The sequence below is a fragment of the Schistocerca piceifrons genome, chromosome 2 (assembly GCF_021461385.2).
Source record: "Schistocerca piceifrons isolate TAMUIC-IGC-003096 chromosome 2, iqSchPice1.1, whole genome shotgun sequence".
Classification (NCBI taxonomy): Eukaryota; Metazoa; Arthropoda; class Insecta; order Orthoptera; family Acrididae; genus Schistocerca; species Schistocerca piceifrons.
The window spans coordinates 457,729,893-457,753,238 of record NC_060139.1 but is presented as its reverse complement, the minus strand read 5'-3'; the positions used below and the strand labels follow the sequence as shown (position 1 = coordinate 457,753,238).

General features: G+C 40.3%; 1 protein-coding gene across 1 annotated transcript in view; it reads left to right on the top strand.

The window, feature by feature from the left end:
- Positions 1–23,346, top strand: part of LOC124775007 (probable aconitate hydratase, mitochondrial) — a 108,968-nt gene that overhangs the window by 5,938 nt on the left and 79,684 nt on the right. Inside the window, 2 exon segments of the mRNA XM_047249760.1 lie at positions 17,393–17,553; positions 17,811–18,036. Coding sequence (XP_047105716.1) covers positions 17,393–17,553; positions 17,811–18,036 — 387 coding nt within the window.

Genomic DNA, 23,346 nt, shown 5'->3' with positions numbered 1-23,346 from the left:
GTCCACAACTCACAAAATTTGGAGAATCCAATATTTATATGTAGGTATTTATCTTTGAAATATGCATACAGTTCGTTAAGGTTGTGCAATACTATCTGCTTTTTTATGTACTGTAATTCCATTTCTTTCACAGACAACAATCTTTTCTTCCTGGCATCATACGGCTCACGTCATGATCACATTAAAAATCGCGCACACCGAACAGTTTCTCACATAATGTCTTATTTGGCTTAGGATTTGGTGTCACTAATATACCATGTTCCGCTACTAACTGTTTTGCTCTCCGTACCATGTAATCTGAAGCAGAAAATTCTTTGATAGTTTTCCTTATACTCAATCTCTTTGGAAGTACAATTAGAATTTGTGTTTTGTCGCACATGCAGTCTGAATTTGGAAACTTATCTTTCAGCTGGATGATAATTTCACTTTCTCCATTTTCACTCTCTTCTTTTTCCGGTTGTGCCACATAAGTATGCTCCAGCATAAGAGGCTATCTTTTTCAGTTTTTGCTTTGGGTACTTTTTCTCACTCTGAAGGGTCTTTTTCTTCACAGAAGATTCAGCCTAAATACTGAAGGCTACCATTTAAAGCCTCAAGTGCCAGCTCTGATGCTACTTATCTTCACTTAAATCTTCTCTGGAAGTACCAGGCACAACTGAGGCAACATCTGCAGTGATTGTTGGGTTTTGTGAGATTTTTTTCTATATTTACTGCAAATTTTTCCATCCAACAATACATCAGAATATTTATCATCCTCTCCTGAACATTCCTTAAATTCTTCTGCACTCTTGCATGACCGTCTTCCCTAAACAGATTGCAACAATACAATTTTGACTTGAAATCCATTTTTTACTAAATATTGCTTTACAACACATTTACACTGCACTTTGTTAAACAAGCCACAGCCATAAAACATACGAAACAAAAATTGCATAATATATAGAGATCAGTGGACTAATGGTGACTAGTTGGAATAAGAGTCTCTCTGATTGGCTGTTCACTATAACAGGCTAATGTTGATTGGTTGAAATAAAGGTGTCGCTAATTGGCTGTGCACAGCTAGAAATATTAAAGAACAAGTCTGAATAAAAGCAACTGCTATTGGCTGGTGTTACAGAAAAAAACCGGATACATAGCTGCTTACTGCACGTTGGATGGTGCACTTAACTAGATATTTACCATATTTATAGTAACACACTGGAGCAATTAAATATATTTTTTCAAAAAAAAATGTTTTGAGATATTAAAGGTCAAAGGTCATGGTCAATGACCTTTAGTATGAAAATTCTCAGAAACCTGCCGTGTGGCATATCAATGTAAAGGTCTATTCGTGAATTTTCCAATGGTACCATTTTCATTGCTGTAACTAAATTAGAACCAGAATTACAGTAATTTATGTTGTAACATATGCATGTTAATTGAGCACAAATTCCAAACTTTCCACACCTGTAACTTTCTTCACAGCTGTAATGTACATCTGCAAATTGGTATTTTTTCATCTCTTATATGGGTCATTGAATGCACCAAATTTGAAAGAAATCTGAGAGGGTCAGGTTGAGAGGTGTGTTGAATTGACATGGAATGACCCTGACAGAACTTCTCCCCATGTGGAAAGTCTGTCGCTAGTAAGCCCTGCATGCAGTGTAAGTGATAAGTGTAGTAACAATTATCATGGAGAATGTTCCATACAGTCGTCTGGTGTATCCTGCAGCGGAGGGCAAACTGCATGGCACTGACACAGTGGTCGCCTTCAACTGTGCTAATCAAATTTTTCTCCAGGTCAGGTGTCTGAACATTTTGGGTACATCCTTAATGATTTCCTGTATCCTGAAATTACCCTGTTGGAGACAAATGGCAAAATACTGTTGCAAATATTGAATGCTGTGTTTGTTGTCGGCGGGTATAGGTCTCCTGACATTACCTTGCTGCCGGCTGTCCTTTACCATTTGCCTTTTCGTAAGTAAACACCTTGTTGACATGCTTTCGATTTCAATACAGAACCATTGTATACAGCGCAGTATCAAATCCATTATAAGATGAGTCAGCAAGAGAACTGAATTGGACATGCTATCGATCAGTATGGCAGGAAAGGGCACTAGGGCATGATGTGTGAGGAACAGTACCACTCTCTTGGAGGATACCGTGCATACTGTAACTGTGGCTGCATGTTACAGCACACATTAGACTGCAGTCACTGCAACAAAGTATAATAGAGTAAATGGTCTCTAGCCTGGAAACCATGCATTTCCAGACATAAGTTCATTAAACCTTTTTCGTCCTGTATCCTCTTGTCGATCAATCCCTAGAGTTTGTACACAGGGGAAAAATCATCCTTTATAATGTTACTGCGTATTGTGCTGCTGTAGCACAACTAACTGTACTAAAAACATGTTGGAAAGATCTTTGATGTGCTGTATAATTTAAACAGCATATTTTTGTAATACACAAATAATAATACAAAAATCACCAGTTTCAGCATGTCAGCTTGAAATCCACTGAAATAAAGGTAGCGGCTGCTCGATTTGCGTCTATCAGTTAATCACAGAAAGCACGGGACATGTGATATAGTCGGCTGATTGCAATATGACTTTTTTGCCATGCGCACACAGATTAATAAACATATAGTATTGAATAAGCTGTGCCTTCACAAATACTTGGTTTTTCGTATGGAGATATTATGATGGTACACAAGAGCAAAGCTTAAATTTGTGTGTCAAAAGAGAAGCAGCAATGTTTACTTAGTTGCTTGTGAAATATGTAGCTCTTTATTTCTGAATAGGTTGAGGTTGGCTGACTGGATCACGTATCTTGTGCTAGTTGTGTTTAGCTGACAGAAGCAGATCAAGCAGTCACTGTCTTGATTTCAGTGCTTTTCAAGCTAACATGCTGTAATTTATGGTTTCAGTCTTTAGTTTAAATGATAAAATGCAAAATTTGATGGTTTTAGTAGTATGATTTGGTGTGCTACAGTGGCAGAAAGTGATTGCTGTACCCATACTGTACTATCTAGCATATTTTTCAGTAATTGAATTATACAAGGGTTGGTCAAAAATATGGAAACACTGGAAACTCCACACATTACTATGTCTAATATTGTGGATGGAACTCGTTGGCATTCAAAACAGCTTTCAGTCATCTGAGACTGGATAAGAATGGGTCCTTTGTGGTTTCCAAGGGAATCTTACCTCAGCATTCCATATTTCATGTATTAGATCAGTATACTTTGCGTATATCCATTCTGTTGTTAGTTATGGGATAATGTTCTGAGGAGTGAACAGGAAAAAATATCGAAGCTATATTCAAATTGCAGAAAAGAGCAGTACGTATAATGACAAAGAGTAGCAGCATGGCTCACCGCCTTGAACTTTTTAAAATGGTGGAAATCTTAACTGTCCCATGTGAATATATTTTTCAGAATGTTATGTACATTTAAAAAAAAAAAAATTATTGGACACTGTTAACAGTGGTTCTGTACATGGTAACGAAACTAGGAACTGCAATAATTTGTATCTGGATGGAAAAAATAAAGTTAAAATGCAACAGAGTCTACTGTACAATGCCCTCAAATTATATAATAAATTACCGCAAAACCTAAGACATAGAGACAATCTCCTCCTTCAAAGAAAAACTAAAAAAAGAAAAGAAAAGTTACTATACAGTAATGGAGTACTTGAATTAAAAAAGGTTGCTTAAAATCTGAAAGTTCTGTGTTAAACTGTATGGAGAAATAATAATTATATAAGACTGAAAAATGTAAATTAGATTATAAGAAAATTTCACTGTCAACTATTGTGTAAGAAACAAATTTAAACTGTTAAATTGTCTATTATTCAATGACGAAATCCATACAATGTAAATAGTGTCACGGATTAATAAAGAAATCAAATCAAACTATTCTTCCTGAAAAGTAGTGACAAGTTCTGATAATGATGGTTGAGGTGGATAGCAGCCTTCTCTGTAAAGGAGACCACAGAGACTCAATAATAAGGAATTCTGGCGACTGCAGTGGCCAGGAGAGATGTGGCTGTTTGGACAAAGTGAGCTGTTTGGCCAGGGTCCTTGTCTGTCATCTTGGAACATAGCTCAACAGTTAGGGTAACCAACATTGTAGCACGAGATGGACCTGATTAGCTAAAACTGTCACATAAACCTTGACACTAATTCAAAACTGGAGAGTAATTGTGGAGCCCATTGAATGCCATGGTATGACTACTTAAATCTTCATACCACTGAGATGTTTCACTCCTGGAACATAATCTCAGCTAGAAGCTGGAAACAGTGTGAAACAGTTAATCTGACCAAATGACTTTCTTCACTTGATCCATATTCCAGGTTTTATGGCTTCATCTGCACCTTTTCCCATTACGGGCATTTGCAAAACTGATGAGTAGTCTTACAATTTCAGCTCATTTTGTAATTTCCTGCTTATGGAGCTCCCTATGTTGGTTTGGTGCCAACAGGGTTCACAAGTGAAACTTCCAGTTCTGGCATTAGATAAGCATCCAGTTCCACCCACCTGCTTTGACCCTTTTGATGCATGACATCATCAATATGGTGGAAATGTGTACTTTCAGTGTATACAATACGGTGGTGATGTCATCGCTGCACACTCGTGCCAACAAAGGAAAAAATGCCGCAAGTGTGTTACCCCAACAATAAAATTAACTAACATGACAACCGTGGGAATTTGTGGGCTTAGGGTTCTGACAAGCTAAATATATATATTATGTCACACACTGCACCATCTCAAAACAAATATTATATACAAAGAAAATCTTAACATACATATTAAATGCTACAGGCACAAAATCAACAGCAACTGAACACTTAGCTTGACTCATATAGCTCAAACGAAGCTCATGATACCAGAAAAGTCAACATTTGCAATTCCAAAAAGTGGAATCGAAAACCAACTATGAAAAGTGGAATTGGAAATATCCCTTGACCTGTATAGCTTAAACATGGGTCATGATACCTACTGGCAAACCGCTAATACGAAAACAAAACTTAGAACAACTCACAGAAACCCCCATATTCTATATATCAGTTAAAACACAACTGAAATACCATATATATAAAACAGACAAAACATCACAATAACTATAAAATAAAACCAAAACAAAGATTATTTACCAACAAAGATTATTTACCAACAAAATGGATCCACACACACACACACACACACACACACACATACACACACACAGGTAGTCAGATCTAACAAAAACGTCAAACGTATAAACAAAAGGAAAAAACATAACTCACTGAAAATAAAGAAAGCACTTCCAAATCAACATTACGGCACTGATTACCTAGACTCAAATAAACCCACATTATCACAAGATACTCACATGAACTCGATACCAGACATTACACTCAACACGTCAACATCCAACACCAGAGGCAGCATCAAATACATAAACGCAACATCTACAAACACAAACAAACTCGGAAACACTGTGCCATAGTGACATCACACACCACAATACCATTATGTCACGGGGAAAGCAAGCAGGTCGAATCTGACAGTTCCAATGACCCTCAGTTATTCAGTGAGATTTGCAGCTGTTGTCATCGTATTTTCATATCGATCATTTTCAATGACTGTGTGCTATGTTCACTCAACACACACTTTCATCTGTGTTGCGACTTAGCAGTTGCTGTTTTTCCACTTCCCCTAAAAGTGGGATAACTGCCTCTTAAACCATGAAACACGTATACTACTTTGGTTAGACACAGATCCATATTCTTCATGAAGCTCTGGTGTGCTGCACTCACATCTTTACGGGACACTCTTGTGACCAGTATTGACACTTGCAATGTATTGGGGACATTGCACAGGTGCCATTCATGGTCAAATACAACAGCGCAACCTGTAGGCTTGGTTAGCATCTGTATTTACATATGTTCAGGCATACATTTCTTATGATATTTCCATATTTTTGTTGCACCCCTGTATTTATAGTTAATTACCCTTCTTAAAGCTGATCGTACAGCATCCATGATGGGCGTGACTTTCTCATGATTATACTGTAATCTACAGTGATATAATTATAAAATTGATAGTATGGTAACAGAGTGTAGCACATCTCAAGGTAACCACCTGAGAAAGAAGAAAAGAAATAGTGTGATTGCTGTCTTAAATCATTGGTAAATTATAAAAAATTCAGCCGATTATCATTAAATGCTCTTGTACAGTTAAACATTTTTAGGGACTTGTTTTTCAATTTAATTAAGCAGTAGTCTTTGTGTCTTTAGTGTAGGTATTGTAACTATGGATTTCATATCTGCTGCTGAAAGTATTTGTGGTTAACTTTTACATGAATGAGGCGTGCTGCTTATATCGTCAGTGTTTAAACGTGGTTTGAAAACTGTGACTTGTATATTTTATAAAGATACATTAATACAAATATCTACATTGTTTGTTTTCTTCAACAGCATGTTCCAGGGGCTTCACAGCCTGTTTTAGCGAAATGTTTGAGAGCTGACTATTCAGTGTTTGTATTTCACAGGCCGTTAAATAACTATTCTAGATAGTTCAGATCTCTTATATGTCACCATTTCTTAATCACATACCATGACAAATAACAAAAATGTACAAATTCTCTTATTCTTGTTTGTTATGTTAACTGTTGGCAGTTATTTTTCACTGGAGTAAGTTTAAGGGGGTTCATCATTATAATTAAATATCTATATAATAGAGGGAAACATTCCACGTGGGAAAAAATATATCTAAAAACAAAGATGATGTGACTTACCAAACGAAAGCGCTGGCACGTCGATAGACACACAAACATACACACAAAATAAAATTCTAGCTTTCGCAACCAACGGTTGCTTCGTCAGGAAAGAGGGAAGGAGAGGGAAAGACGAAAGGATTTGGGTTTTAAGGGAGAGGGTAAGGAGTCATTCCAATCCCGGGAGTGGAAGGACTTACCTTAGGGGGGAAAAAAGGACGGGTATACACTCGCGCGCGTGCGCGCACACACACACACACACACACACACACACACACACACACACACACACACACATATATACAGACACAAGCAGACATATACAGAGATCTCTGCCCAAACTCTTTGCCTCTGTATATGTCTGCTTGTGTCTGTATTTTTATGTGTGTGTGGGTGGGTGGTTGCGAAAGCTAGAATTTTATTTTGTGTGTTTGTTTGTGTGTGTCTATCGACGTGCCAGTGCTTTCGTTTGGTAAGTCACATCATCTTTGTTTTTAGATATAATTAAATATCTAATCGGACAAGAGATAAACACTACAGAAACAACAAATTATAAAATGAATGTGTACAGTTTCCTCTCCTGTTTGTAGTTTGTGTTGCGTACGCATCGTCAGATATTGATGTTACTATGGTTGTTTCTTCACATCGTGGAACTTGGAGTTGATTGTCCATCTCTTGTGTAGTGGCACCACCACTGTTTAAGATAGGAAAAATTTAGATTCGGTGCAATGCTTCTGAGCGCACAAGTTACAGCCAGGTGCAGGCCTGTTAACAGTAAGTTATGCTTACCAGCAGTTTCGAAGCAGAATGGAGGCCACAGGGCCGTAGAACCACTGAAAATGCATCAGTTTACATGGCACAAGTTACAGGCAAAAGGGGCCCACTGGCCTACCTAGGTGTTATGAGTACAAGACTCAGAACGGCGCGTTAGCAAAACAGAGGGGCATGCCACGTATAAATAGGTGCCGGTTTTGTAACAAAGGGGATTCAAGTGTAGCAGCTCTCCGTGGATGGTGGGGCGTGTCACACCAATGGCTACACGCAACAGCAGATGGGGTGCCAGCGTTCCAGTCCACGGCGGGGCACTGGTTCAACTGTCTGAGGCCAACTCGGTGTCCGTAGCCAACCAGCAGTGGGCCACTTGACAGCTAGCTACTGCGGGCAGTCTTGTTGGCCGGAGGCATCCCAAGGCGAGGGCCACAGATTTGGCTGTCGGATCGCAGGTACTTGCTGTCGCTGCGATCTTAACCATGACAGTGAAGAAGCAGGCAGTGGGCTGCCCTGCGGCTCCCCAGCGAGCAGAGCTGAGGCAACGGGGGCGAAGGCCTCCGAGTCGGCTGCCGGCACATCCTGACATCACCAAAACACCGCGGCTGGACATGGCCGGCATGCCACAGTATGTTGCATGGGTTGTAGAAGTAGCCCTTCTGTGCCAAGCTGTTTTGGAGACAGTAAAGTGGCGTCCTTGGAATCGGTGGACCCTGTGACGCAGACAGAGGAATGCGGCACTGTAGCTGGGAATAATAAAACATTTGAAGATCGTGGCCGAATATTTATATGGCGCATCCTGACAGTTACCATCCACGTCCACCATTCCTGCCCCTCACGCCAGCATATACATTTGGCAATGACAGCTACATTTGGTGTCAGAATAGCGGGCATCATCTGTACAGTACGATGTTAGAGCCCACTGCCTGCATTAAAGTCACAAAATGTGGTGTGTTGACCAATTTTTCTTTTTTGAGTATTGGACGCTTTCTTTCTTTGTGTTGTCAGAGTAAGTATTAGTGTGTTTGGGCAGTAAGATTTTTCTTCATTCATGGCATTTAATTACTTTTGTATTTGGTTGAGTATGATGTTTTATTTATCTCCTCCTAAACATAAGATGAGATACTGAGCTGTAGGAAGTCAGTTTATTTTTGTAGTTAAATGTTTTGTTTCTGTGGGAGGTTGAAATGGGACGAACTGGGAATGAAAGCAACACAATGGCAGTCAGGGGCACAAGGTGTGTTGGAACCAGAAGCGGTATGGATTTTGTTGGAAAAGGTAACACAATTAACAGCGGACAATTCGCAGTTGAGAAGTGAATTAACATCTTGGAGTGAGCGGGAAACCGCATCGGATCAGTCGTTGTTGCCTAGGGTGCCGCAGCAGGAGAGTGATCCAGCTGCCGCGAGTTTGATTATTCCATTTTCTGACAAGGCATCTGAGGATGCTTGTTCATTTGTGGAAGACTTGGAAACTTCAGCTGTGATGAAAGGTTGGTCTGATGAACAGTTGTTACATGTAGCCAAGATTAGATTAATGGGTGAAGTGAAGACATAAGTGGTGTCCTCAGGCCTTGAGGAAGGCTGGGCAGTTCAAGCAATTGAAAGAGGTGCTTTTACAGAGGTACAAGAAACAGAATAGCGCTCGGTACTTTAGGGAGAGGTTGAGTACAATGGTGAAGAGACAGGTGAGGCGATTAGAGGAATTTGAGGACAGAATAAGAGAAATTAATGAGTATACTTAAGAGTTGGGTCAGTGATAAAGCGAATGGTGTTCTGTTGCAGGAGGTTACCGGCGCATATGGCACAGAATGTGAAGAGACTCTGAAAGATTTGTATACAGCCATTCGGCTGGCAATCCAATGTGAGGAAATAGACGTGGCAACCCCCGTGATAAACAGTGTTTACAGTGGGTATGTTATGTGTGTGGTCGTATGGGACATGTGCAGAGGCAATGTACCCAGTCACCAAGAAATAGAGGAAGGTGTGGAAATCAACAGCGTGGAGGATGGAGAAGTGGAGTTCGTAGGGATGGACAATTTTTAAACGGCAGAGGGGGCCCAAGACTCACCTGGGCGAGCTCCCGTTTAATTTCAATGCTACAAATACGTATTTAGAGGTGGAATGTTCAGTTGTAGGATCCATTAGGAACTTCAGTTTTAGGATTTTGTTGGACACAGGGGCGCAAGTGTCAGTGGCTACTAAGATTTAATGGGACAAAGGAAGTTAGACCCACCACGTTATAGGTTGCATGGAGTGGGGGATAAGGTCACACCTTTGGGGTCAGTGACAGTTGACTTTCGCATAGGGAAAGTCCGATTTGATGCTTGCTTGGAGGTAGTACCATGGGTAAGCGAGGGCTATGCCATGACCCTAGGAGTAGACTTCTTGCATCAACATCATGCCAAAATTGTCCTTGGACAACGAACTGTGGAACTTGGTGGAATGTTATTTCAGCTAGGGGAAACTGTTGTTGATGCAGAGCTGTCGCGAGAGGCGTTCAACGCAATGAACAAACCAATTGACCCGTGTACATGAGCAGTAAGGCGTAATTTGCATGAGTGTGTGTCTTGTGGCACTGGGATGTCTGTTTGGGTAAGTGTGGAGTCAAATCTACCTGTGGGTACGGTATGTGTTATTGAACCATTGTAGGATAATGAATTTCTGGATCCATTAGATTGTTTTGTGAAACATAGTATTGTACATGTAAAAGAGGGAAACGATGGGTGGGTAGTCCCCATGAATGTGGATAAATTAGGCGCTGTAGCCGCGAATTTGTGGAAAGGAGTTTCAGTAGTGAATTTGGATGTACCAGATGGTGAAGACTGAAGACTGGTGTTCGAGAGGTAGGCGTAGCGATCAACCACTAACTGCCGATAGAACTGCATTGCATAACTAAGTTAAGCATTTGAAAGGAGGAGGAAAAAGAGCATACAGAAGAATTGTTTTGGGTATTTAAGGATTTGTTTTTCCGCGAGTTTAACATAGAATACCAACAGGGAATGAAGCATCTGTTTACCATAAACCATACAGAATACCGAGGTATTTACAGCCAATTGTGGAGGATTTCATTGATAAGCAGCTTGCAGATGGTATTATAGAGCATAGTAATAGTTGATGGGGAGTGGGCATTGTCGTTGTGCCTTAAAAAAAAATCTGTGGATGGAACTAAGAAATACAGGTTCTGTTGTGACTACCTCAATAATAAGACAGTAACAGACGCATACCCCATTCCAAACATATCGGAGACTTTGGATCACTTAGGACAGTGCCAGTACTTTTCTATGATTGATTTGACAAGTGGTTATCATCAGTTGAGGTGGCTCCAGAGGATCATCCAAAAACTTCTTTCTCTACTCCTGGAGGCCATTACCAGTACATCATAATGCCATTTGGTGTGAAAAATGCTCTGGCAACGTTTCAGAGGTTGCTAGACAGTGTGTTGAGGGGTTTGAAACCACGGCAGTGTCTTGTCTATTTGGATGACATTGTAGTGTTTGCAAGTAGTATGGAGCAGCATAGATAGCAGTTACGGGAAGTATTTATGAGGTTAATAGCAGCTCGTTTGACTTTGAGCCAGGAGAAGGGTCATTTTGCATTGGAAGAAGTGGAAATATTTAGGTATTATCATCAGTAAGGACGGAGTGCAAACAGATCAGAGGTTGGTAAAGGCTGTAAGGGATTTTCGGGAGCTGAAAACAGTTAAGGAAGTGCAATCATTCATCAGAATTTGCAATTTCTATCGAAAGTTCATGAAGGGTTTTGCAGATTTAGCACAGCCATTGTTGCGATTATGGAAGGGTGTGAAATTTGAGTGGACAGAACAGTGTCAGTAAGGATTTGACAAACTGAAAGAAGTGTTAACATCAAGTCCAGTTCTTGTGTTTCCAGATTTTGAAAAGGAATTTATTCTAGCATGCGATGCATCGAATCAAGCATTAGGGTGTGTTCTTAATCAGGAAATTGATGGGAAAGAACATCCTGTAGCCCATGTGTCTAGGCAGTTGAATGCAGCAGAGAGTAATTATTCAACAACAGAGGGGGAGATGCTTAGCATAATGTATCGAATAACGTATTTTAAATGTTATTTATATGGGAGAAGATATTGGATAGTGACAGATCATGCTGCGTTGAAGTGGTTGTTGGGGTTGAAGGATCCGTCCACTAGACTCGCTAGGTGGGCTGTGAGGCTTAGTGAATTAGACTGCGAGGTGGTGCACAAGCCTGGGAAGAAGCACGGTAATGCGGATGCACTGAGTAGAAAGGTGGCAAAAGTAGAAGTTGTAGATTATGACCTAGCAGTATGGCAAGAATTACAGGACGTGGACAACGATTGTAAATTGTAGTGGACACAGCCACAATATACGACGGCCTTCTGTGCAGGGAAAAGAAGATAGGGCCAAGGGTAGTAGTGCCAGTGAAGCTGAGAGGTGAGGTTTTAAAAGAAGCTCAAGATCATGTGTTATCTGGTCATGGCGGGAGTAGAGCAACAAATAGGAGAGTGGTGGAGGGGTAGGAAAGCAGTTGTGGATCAGCATGTCAAGAATTGTATACCATCTGTGCAGAGAGCAGATTTGAGTCTGAAACGGATACAGCTACAAAGATTGCTGGAAGCGGCATGTCTGTTTTCTGTGTTGGGAATTGATGTCTTAGGATGTATCAGTCGAACAACATTAGGGAACAGATTTGTTCTGACAATAATAGACCATTTTTCGAGGTATGTGGAGATGGTGGTTATTCCAAATCAACAGGCAGCAATGGTCGCGCAAGTGTTAGTAAACAACTGGATTTTGAAGTTTGGTGTACCAGAGACAATAATTTCTGACCAAGGGACCAACTTCATGTCGTATTTAATGAAGGAACTGTGTGAATTGTTGAATGTAAAGAAGTTGTGGACGAGCGCTTTGCATCCACAGGCAAACGGAAGGACAGAATGGGTACACAGAACAGTTGGGCAGATGCTGAGTTTTTATGTGGATTCTCATGACCATCAGTGGGGCGAGTATTTGAAGCGTATTGTATGCGCATACAATGCAAAAGTCCATACCAATGCTGGTTTGTCTCCGTTTGAGGTAGTGTATGGGTGAAAAATGCTGTCGCCATTTGATTTAATGAACCTACAGAAAGGAAGGACTGGTGAATCTGTACGTCAATTCACGAGGACAATTCAAGATGTTTGGAAACGGGTACTAAAGGCAAATACGAAGGCTTTGGAAAGGCAGGAAGATGCCGTGAAGTGGAAAAGAAGTTTACCACAGTATAGAGTAGGGCAATGGGTAATGCTATCCAGCCCCTATATGCCAAAAGGGAAAACGAAGTAGTTTGTCGCAAGGTATCAAAGGCCATACCAAGTAGTTGAAACCACATACCCCGTTAATGTTAACCTTCAGCTACCAACTAGAACAACGATAGTACACATTGGGCGGTTGCGGCCATTTAAGGGTTGTCCGGATGTGATTCCAGGCAAGTGAGTGAGTGAGTGAGTGAGTGAGTGAGAGCAGGCCAGGAGGAAAGAACTAGACTATCTAAGGGGCATCGTGGAGCCAAAATTGAGCTTGCAGTGGATCAGGATGCCTTGGATCTTCTTCACCTACGAAAATTTTGATGGTAATAGCAAGTTGTTTTGAGCATGGAGTATTTGCCGAAGTGAAACATATGGAGCTCAAGGATAGCGGAATTTTAATCAATGGAACTGCATGTAACATAATAGGATCAACCTCCAGTCTGCCAGTGTCAATTTCAGGACTCACTCAATTGAATGTTACACAGCCACAGCTGTACTGGCCAGAAGAAACTTTAGAGTTTTTGCGAAGGCAGAATTGGACCTTGTTAAATCCAACTCTGGAATCAGTTCATTTCAGAGCAAGAGGGGCGCGTCCCAGCCGAACAGATTGTGCAACATGTCACTCGATATAGGGAAAGGCAATGACAAGTAACGATCGTTTTGACCACCTCTGTGCCAAGTGCCATCGCGACCTTAACTTTGTTGTGTGTTGTTTTCCATTCTGATCAGGCAGAGAACCAATTCCAAGAGGGAACTGATGGTAGTCCAAGTCCCAGTGGATTGGATATCGAGGGCATAAGACGGGCAGGTAAGGGGTTGATCGAACATTAAGTGGAGTGGTCATCCAGTAAGGATTTTTTTCCCCCCCTCATGTCATGTGTTTTAAGAGGAGTAGACCACATCTAAGTTTTCTAATAGTAGTAGTAACTATGTCATAAGTATGTGCTGACCCAAACAAGTTTAAGAGTAGTTAGACGTCGACCCGGGGACTGGGTCTTTCCGAAGGGGGAATATTGTAGCGGCACCACCGTTTAAGATAGGAAGAATTTAGATTCTGTGCAATACTTCTGACCGCACAAGTTACAGCCAGGTGCGGGCCTGTTGACAGTAAGTTAAACTTACCAGTGGTTGCGAAATAGAATGGAGGCCACAGGGCCGTAGAATCACTGAAAAGAGTAAACGCAGCAGTTTGCATAGCGCAAGTTACAGGCAGAAGGGGCCCACTCGCCTGCCTAGGTGTTAGGAGTACATGACTCAGAGTGGCACGTTAGCAAAACAGAGGCACACATCCGCGTATAAATAGGTGCCGGTTTTCTAACAAAGGGGTTTAAAGTGTGGCAGCTCTCCTGTGACAGCAGGGCGTGTCACATCACCGGCTACACACTGCAGCAGATGGGGCACCAGCATTCCAGTCCATCAGGGTCCGTAGCCAGCCAGGGGCGGGCCACTCGACAGCTCGCTACCGCGGGCAGTCTTGTTGGCTCCCAACCCATGCCGGAGGCATCCCAAGGTGAGGGCTGCTGATTTGGTTGTCGGATCGCAGGTGCTTGTCGTCGCAATCTTAACCACGACGGCAAAGAAGCACGCAGCGGGCCACTGCGGCTCTCCAGTTAGCAGCACTGAGGCAAAGGGGGCAAAGGCCTCTGAGTTGGCTGCCGGCACATCCTGACGTCAAAATGCCTGCGGCTGTTCACGGCCGGCATGCTGCAGTACATTGCACGGGTTGCAGAGGTAGCCATCCCGCACCAAGCTCTTTTGCAGACAGCGAAGTGGCGTCTTCGGCATTGCAGGACCCTGTGATGCAGACAGAGAGGAACACGGCACTGTGGCTGGGAATATTAAAACACTTGAAGATCATGGCAAAGTTTTAATATGGTGCATCCTGACTGTTTCCATCCACGTCCAACATTCCTCCTCCGCTTGCCAACATATACATTTGGCAGTGATGACTACATAAAATGTATTGTGATGAGGACATAAATTTTTGTCTGTCAGGTAAGATTTGTAACGCTTGTGGGTGGGGGATTCCTGGTTTGATAGTTGCCTGGTGACTCGCATAGTGGGAACAGCCGAACAGAAGCTTGTCTTGATCTGCTATTTCTTTGGGGGGGGGGGGGGGGGGACATTCACAATATGGAGATGTTTAAACTTTGATTGTTGTATAAGTTAGACATACAATGAAAGGTATTTCTTTTGTGGTGCCACTCTTTACTAATTGGTTAACAATTAGCTGTCTTGCACCACAATGCCCTGTCACCCAGAGAAAGTGTATATTTTGGGTCATTTGATCACTGGATAGTTTCTTTACATCAAAGAGGTAATAGATTGTTTTCAAGTTCCAGGATTGACAATCTAGTTTTTTGAGGTGATTCTGCAAATCTGTTAGTGGAATATCACTGATGTTATGCATTGTATATCCGAGTGCTTCTTACTCCCAGAACTTCAACTGTAAAGCTGCTCATTTTGAGGGAGGAGGGTGTTTTCGTAGTGGGGCACAAGTATGCAAATCCTGTTGCTTCACTCGACTTACATCTGCAAGTGTATATCGAGATGCTTACCGGGTACTTTAAGGTTTGCTGAATGGTATTTCGGTCTTCAGAGATAGAAGTGAAGGAACGCCTTGGTTGACGTGGTATGGATGGTTTGTAGCGAGGAGTTTAACACTAAAGTCTTAACATCAGAGGTGTCACCTAACTCAATATGAGTGGAGTGGTGTATTTAGTGTGACTGCAACTGCAGGCTAATAGAGTTATTTCTTTGCTACACAGCATATCCCTGGTACTGCTTGTTTTGTTGGACAGCTGAAATCTCTGAAGAGGAACAGTGACTTAAGTGCCCTGCAAAATATAATTTCCTGAGTTAATAGATACACAAATTTTCAGTGGTATTTCTTTGGCTTCCATCAGTAGTATGTTTGTCAGAGTGGATTTCTTACTGCCAAAACAAGTCTAATAGCACGGTGCTGCAGGATGTCAATTTTGTTGAGTTTATATTTTGGAGTGTTTCCATCCAAATTGCTCTCATAATCCCATACTGAATGAATGAGGTTGAGTTTTAGTGAGGATAAACCCTTTAAATTTGCTCCATACCATACTTGGGAAACTGCAGGTAGTACGTTCGTGCACAAAGATTTGGGTGTTAGATACCTGTCTGAACATTTATTTCATGCTCAAGATTAGATTCCTTGCATGTGTTAAAAGTATCCAAAGTTCAGTGCTTATTCTTTGAGATGACAAGCTGTATCCGAGGTTGACATTCCTTTGATACACAACTTCCAATGTAGAATAAAGTACTGTAGTGTTAATAGTAACCTTGAGCTTGATGAGTATTTAATTTTCTTTTTTACTTAAAATAAAAGATTCAGGTAATAGTTCGCTTCAGAATATAGCCTGCAAATTCTTTGCATAAAGGTAGGTATCACTTATATATATTTGAATAAAACTTTCACTCTGCAGTTGTGCTGCTGCTGATAGGAAAATTCCTGACAGATTGGAACTGTTACCATACTGAGACCCGAACTCAGGTCCTCTGCCTTTCACGGGCAAGTGCTCTATGGGTTGAGCTACCCAAACATTTACCCAAGAAGGCAAAGGTCCCAAGTTAGTCTCAATCTGGCACATAGATTTAATCTATTTAATCTGCCAGGAAGTTACTAATGTATATTATTATTATTGTTGTTGTTGTTGTTGTTGTTGTTGTTGTTGTTGTTGTTGTTTTTCTCAGACGTTATGTCTGGTCAAAAATGGAAAGTGACGCGGACCTTGATCAAGCGTGACTTCCTATATTATTATTATTATTATTATTATTATTATTATTATTATTATTATTATTATTACTGAAGTGGCCATCAAATTGCTTGTTTCCCCTTTTGCCCAAAGTATGTATTTTCCTTATCAGCCTTTTATCACCAGACTCTTCTCTTCAGCAATACATCATTAAGCATCCTGTATCTCATAGCTGCTCTTTTCTTTCCAATGTAATATCCAGGCTATGTTCTGTATGTGTAATTTAGTTTGACATTTGCATCTTGTGAAGAATTATTTTCATATTTAGATCAGACTGAGTCATACATTTGGAGGTGAAGGTTTCTTTTGTGGGCCCTCCCTGGAAAGTCTCACCCTGCCATTCATTTTAAATGACTAGAAAACCTCAATTTCTACTGCAGTGCAGTGCTTTAGTTCCAAAATAGAAAGTTAGGCCTATGTTAATATTTATTGCACCAGGAATGTGGAATCATAAACTGTTTGGTTTGTTTGAGGCTCTTATAAGCAGCATTCTGAATAATCTTTATTATGATCTTTTTCTTTTCCTCTAATTCTCACTGTCCTCCTCGTGCCTTTTACACAGAAACAGTGCATTGTTTCAACTATGCCAAATCAGTTTGTGCTTAAATTTCAAAATCCCTTGATGCCATATGCTTTTTTACTAGAGAAAAGTTTGTGACAATTCTAATTACTGAAACTATTTTAGTAGCAAGTAGTTTCGAACATGAGTTTGAACCTTATTTGCACAAATATTATGCATTTATGCTTGTGCTGTGAAATACCTTTTTGTCACATGAGCAGTTTTAGTGTTTGTTACCAATTGGTACATTTGCAATGTAGGGAACACCATGGCTGGTTGCTGCACAAGAAATTCAACGGCGATGCTTTCATGTTTCGCCACTTGCTGCTGCGGCTCGGAAAGTCGCCATGAGCAGGTTCGACAAAGACAGTTACTTACCCTACGAAAAACTTGAGAAGAACCTTAGTATTGTTAAAAAGAGGTAGGTATCCACCTGTTGATTGTTGGCTTCTGTAATATTAAGTGAAAATATAAAGCAGACTTTTTTGTTTGAAATTTGCAGTGTTGTTTGCTATTAACATGAAATTCATTTATCTTCACATGACACGTCCATAATTTAAATTGCAAATTCTTTGGAACGTTGCAGTAAGGTTGAGTGCATATAGGTGGTATTCTGTTTAGATGCTTAAGGTATTAAAACAATGAATAATGCATCATTGTACTTTGGTTTCACAATAGACTGGGTCGCCCTCTGACGTTATCAGAAAAGGTTCTTTATTCTCATTTGGATGAACCGGACAAGCAGGATATTGTGCGTGGCACAAGTTACCTCAGGCTGAGACCGGACCGTGTTGCAATGCAAGATGCTACTGCACAGATGGCAATGCTGCAGTTCATCTCATCAGGTCTGCCAAAGGTTGCTGTCCCATCAACAATACACTGTGACCATCTTATTGAAGCTCAGGTATGTGTGTATTGTGTTAAGACTGTCTGACAGAATAGAATAAACTGAAAAATGTAACGTAAATGTTGTATCATAATATATTGGGGTAAATAGCTTTAAAAAACTTCCACATTAACTGTTGAGTTTAAAATGCGACCAAGAACATTCTCATCTGAGACATTAAAGTATAACCATAGCATACCAAGTGCTGTCCAACTCTTGAGTTTGAAATTAAGGAAGCAAAGAGGGTATTAATTCCGTGAAGAAAAGATCGAAGCATTCATTAAGAGAGAATGAAGTTGCCAGTAAACAAGTTATAATAATTGTTGATTATGAAGCATCATTGAGCTATGTTCTTCATCTCAGATATTTCTGCAAGAATTTAAAATATGTATAGCGCAGGTGTCAATGTGGCTAATTTGATGTTAAAAGATTTTTGGGGAAAGCGGAAAAACGTACTCTGGCTCTCATGGCAGTGTTACAGAGGTGGCTATTTTCTCAATAAATGAAGGGAAAAAAAAAATGCATTGAAAGTGATATTCTACAACTCCTATGCCCGTGTCGTCCTCCATAAAAACAGGAGCCACTACAAAATACTGATATTTTCTTTACTGTGTTATTGTCATAAAACTTGTGCACCATTATTATTCTCCATTTCAAAAGTTCTATTTCTAAATGCTTGATTTTCCTGGTATTCATTTCCTTTCCATATTTTCAGTGCTTTAAAGTATGTTAGTATTTTGAGAGCAGTTACTCATTTTGATTCTCAAGATTTCTTCTTCTTCTCAACCATGCAGACTCTTTTTGGGCAGACATTTTTTTAAAAATTAAATTAATCTGTTCTTTGCTTCATTCTTTGAATTCCTTGCATTGATTTTGGAAATCACTGCATTCATTCCACCATGGTGATTTCAGCTGTATTTCACAGTTTTTATGGAAAGAAATCTGCAGAAATACATAGCAGGTAGCTTTGGCATATGATTTATTACAGTGAACAGTTAGCTTTAGAGCAGTGGTTCTCAAACTGTGGGGTGTGACCCCAAGGGCGGGGAGGGGGCAGCACAAATCGTGTGCAAGGGGGAATGTGTTATGTTTGGGGGGGGGGGCAGGGGGGGGCATGTGTTCTTAGCAACAGACAGTTAGGTTTATCTTCTGTCAAACATATGACATGCCGTTGATCTGGCTTGAATTTCACCAGACTTTGGAGTTAACACCAGGTGTGGTCAATGACAATATGAAACCCCAGCCACATTTTCAGCGTTGTTTGAAGTGATTGGTCGAGCTGTGCGACTTCCTTCAATGCCGCCTAGGAACAAAGCCTACACGTGTGAGCTGAGTAGGCTTTGTTCCTAGGTTGTGTTGCTTCTTTAGATAGTCGGCAGAATACCCTTTGTCACCTGTGCCAATACTATTCCCGTAACTATCCCATGCAGTGCAAGGTTTGGTTCAGGTATCTCGATGCATCCCAGTAGTGACAACTATAGTTATAGTCTTATAATTATAGACTGTGTGAGGAAGACTTGACTGCAGTATGAAGCAGTTCCTGACTAGTGACAAACATAAAGACAACAGTGGTCCGTCAAGTGGCGGAGGGGAGGGAGATACTCCAAAGGTGAAAATGAGGAGGTATGATGCAAACTATTTATTGCTAGGCTTCACAAAAACTACGATCAATGGTGAAGAAACTAAATGCTTTATTATCTACCCAGAAGAACTTTAACTAGAATGACGAATGTGACGCCCAAGGCCCTTTTAGTCTCTTGCCAGATTTCTCATTGAATTGCTAAATGCAAGAAACTACATACGGTTGCAGAAACTCTGGATTTACCAGCAGTGATTTGATATAGTATCAACAATGCTCGTTGACTCGTATGCTCAACAGTTGAAAAGTATTCCCGTCTCTAATGACACGGTGCGTAGAACAGTTTTAGATATTTCTGACGATTTACTCGAGCAGTTAATCGATAAATTGTGCAACAGCTATTTTGCACTTAAAGTGGACGAAGCAACTGACATTCATAAAGATGATCGTTTTATTGCTTATGTTGGTTTGATAGAGGAATTTCTTTTCTGTGAGCTGATACTAAAAATAGCTACAGCTGAAAGCCTTTTTGACATGCTCAATACTCTTTTAATCAAAACGGTATATCGTGGCTTAGGCGCATTGGAGTATGCACAGACGGAGCTCGCTCAATGTCTGGAATTCATGGTGGATTGCAAGTGAAACTTTAAGCTGTAGCTTCTGATGCTGTATGACCTCACTGCATGATTCATCAGGAGGCTCTGGCTGCTAAAGAACGTGGTCCACCCCCTCATGAAGTTCTGCAAACGGCTATACAAACAGGGGCGTTCGAAAAGTCCGTGCAAAAATAAAAAACTACTTCAATATAGTCTCCTTTAGACTTATACACTTTGTCCAACGCTGTTCTAATTTGTTGATCCCTTCCGAATAATAGGAATTGTCCAAGTCTGCAAAATAGCTATTAGTTGCTGCAATCACCTCCTTGTTTGAATAAAATCTTTGTCCCACCAGCCATCTCTTCAAATTGGGAACAAATAGTAGTCCGAGGGAGCCAAGTCTGGAAAATAGGGGGGGATGTGAAACGAGTTGGAATCCTATTTCCATTAATTTTGGGACCACAACTGCTGAGGTGTGTGCCGGTGCATTGTCGTGATGGAAAAGAACTTTTTTGCGGTCCAATTGCTGGTGTTTTTCTTGCAGCTCTGTTTTCAGATGGTCCAATAATGATGAATAATATTTACCTGTAATAGTTTTACCATTTTCCAGGTACTCGATGAGGGTTATTCCTTGCGAATCCCAAAAGACAGTTGCCATAGCCTTTCTGGCTGACTGAATGGTCTTCGCCTGTTTTGGTGCAGATTCTCCCTTGGTAACCCATTGTTTAGATTGTTGTTTGGTCTCAGGAGTATAGTAATATATCCATGTTATAATCCACAGTGACAAAACGGCGCTTAAAGTCCTGCGGATTCTTCTTGAACAGCTGCAAACCATCCTTGCAACACTTCACATGATTGTTTTTGGTCAAGCGTGAACAATCGCGGAACCCATCTTGCGGGTAGTTTTCTCATGTCCAAATGTTTATGCAAAATATTACATACCCGTTCATTCGAGATGCCCACAGCACTAGCAATCTCACGCACCTTAATTCTTCTGTCATCCATCACCATATCATGGATTTTATCAATGATTTCTGTAGTCGTAACTTCCACAGGGCATCCAGAATGTTCAGCATCACTTGTACCCATACGGCCACTCCGAAAATTTTGAAACCACTTATAAACTGTTTTAATCGAAGGTGCAGAGTCACTGTAATGTTTATCAAGCTTCTAGTCTCGTGAGGTGGTTTGCCTTTCATAAAGTAGTGTTTGATCACCACACAAAATTCTTTTTTGTCCATTTTTTGACAGTGACTCAACTTCCTTGATTCACACGAATGCCAAACACAAAGAAATAGACCAATATGGCTGAAACTTGGTGTGCATTCTTTCCAAAGATGCTACTAACTAAACATGACCTTGATACGTAATGCTCGATGCCTTTCAAGGGGTAAAGTATTGAAAAGTATGTTTGAACTGAGGAATGGGGTACTCTTGTTTTTTAAAGGAGAGAAGTCACTCTTTGGCAGACCAATTTTAGATTATTGTTACATCAAAAAAATTTCGATGAGAAATTTCTAGATGTGACTTAATTATGGTTAAGATTAACTACGACATTCTATGGTCATTAGTTCAGTAGACGTGAATGTGTATTTTAATGTGTCTGCCTTTATCACTTGTGGCATGTGCTGGCTGTTTGAATCATTAGTTGATCATAAGAAGTCCAGTATAACCAGACAGTGTTAAATGACTTTATTGCTCACAAAGTATGCATAATTCGTTTCAGAACTATTTACATCTTTAGAAATGAAGGTGGAAATTATTTTGAAAAACATCAAGCATACTTTGTGATCAATAAAGCCATTCCTCACCTGCTGCATGACATTTTATGTGCCCCATCCAGCTTAACTACAGATCTGTACACATTTACACTGCACAAGGTGTACATCAGAATGTGACATAATTCAACTTGGACGACATATAGTTTTAAAATATGTAACTTGTTCTGTCCAGTGTAGTATGTTTCTTAACCCCACTGAGTAAATATAAGTGAAGTTATGACTAGAAAATGACAACTTTAACCTGTAAAAAATCTTTAATTTGAAAATTAAGATTTGGTGGCCACTATGAGCACTGTCATAAACAAGCCAAATCGTAGAGAAAGCAAATGCAAACGTGGAAGTCTTTCACCAATCCAGAATATGGATATCATGTAGTCAAATACAGGTAAAGTTTCAGTGCCTTATTCCTTTTATATCAATAGTACTTTTTGCATACGTCCTGGCTGACAAAGTTTCCTTGTTTAAAAACTAATAAGTGTTGTTCTGTTACTGTTTGGTGAAAATGGAGTTGTAGCTCCAAAATGCATCAGACAGTAATAAGAAAATAAAAATTTTGTGACTGAGGACATAATAGTGTTAGTAAAATATATGTAACCTAGATAAATCTAACTTAAAAAATTGTAATTTAGCCAGTAATACTAATCTGATTTTTGAAGGTGAAACATCACTGAATTCATCACTTTTAGAACTAAGATATTAGCAGCAGACATTACTATTCTTCCATAAAAAAAAGTGCATGCTGTAACCTCTATTGATAATCTTATGCTCCGCAGTTCGTACTTGTTGATAAGAACCACCACAGCTCTATTAAAGTACATTTATTATGTCACAACCTGTTTTGTTCAGTGAACAGCTTCCCATGTACCCTGCTCTCACTGCTTGCAGTGCTTTTTCAAGGCACTCTGCAGTGTGTTCACATCTACATCTACAGCTATACTCTACAAGTCACTGTGAGGTGGATGGTGAAGGGTACGTCCAATTGTGCCAGTCTTGTTATGGTTTCTTCCTGTTCCATTCACATATGGAGCATGGGAAGAATAATTGTTTGGATGCCTCTGTGCTTGCAGTAATTATTCTAATATTGCCCTCACTATCCTTGTGTGAGTGATACGTAGGGGATTGTAGTATATTCCTAAAGTCACCATTTAAAGCCGATTTTTGAAACTCTGTTAATGGACTTTTTTGAGATAGTCTGTCTTCAAGAGTCCGTGAGTTCAGTTCCTTCAGTATCTCTGTGATATTCGTCCATGTATTGAACAAACCTGTGACCATTTGTGGTGTGTTTCTCTGTATAAGTTCAGTATCCCCTCTTAGTCCTATTTGGTATGGGTCTTGCACATTTGAGTAATATTCTAGGATGAGTCACAAAAGT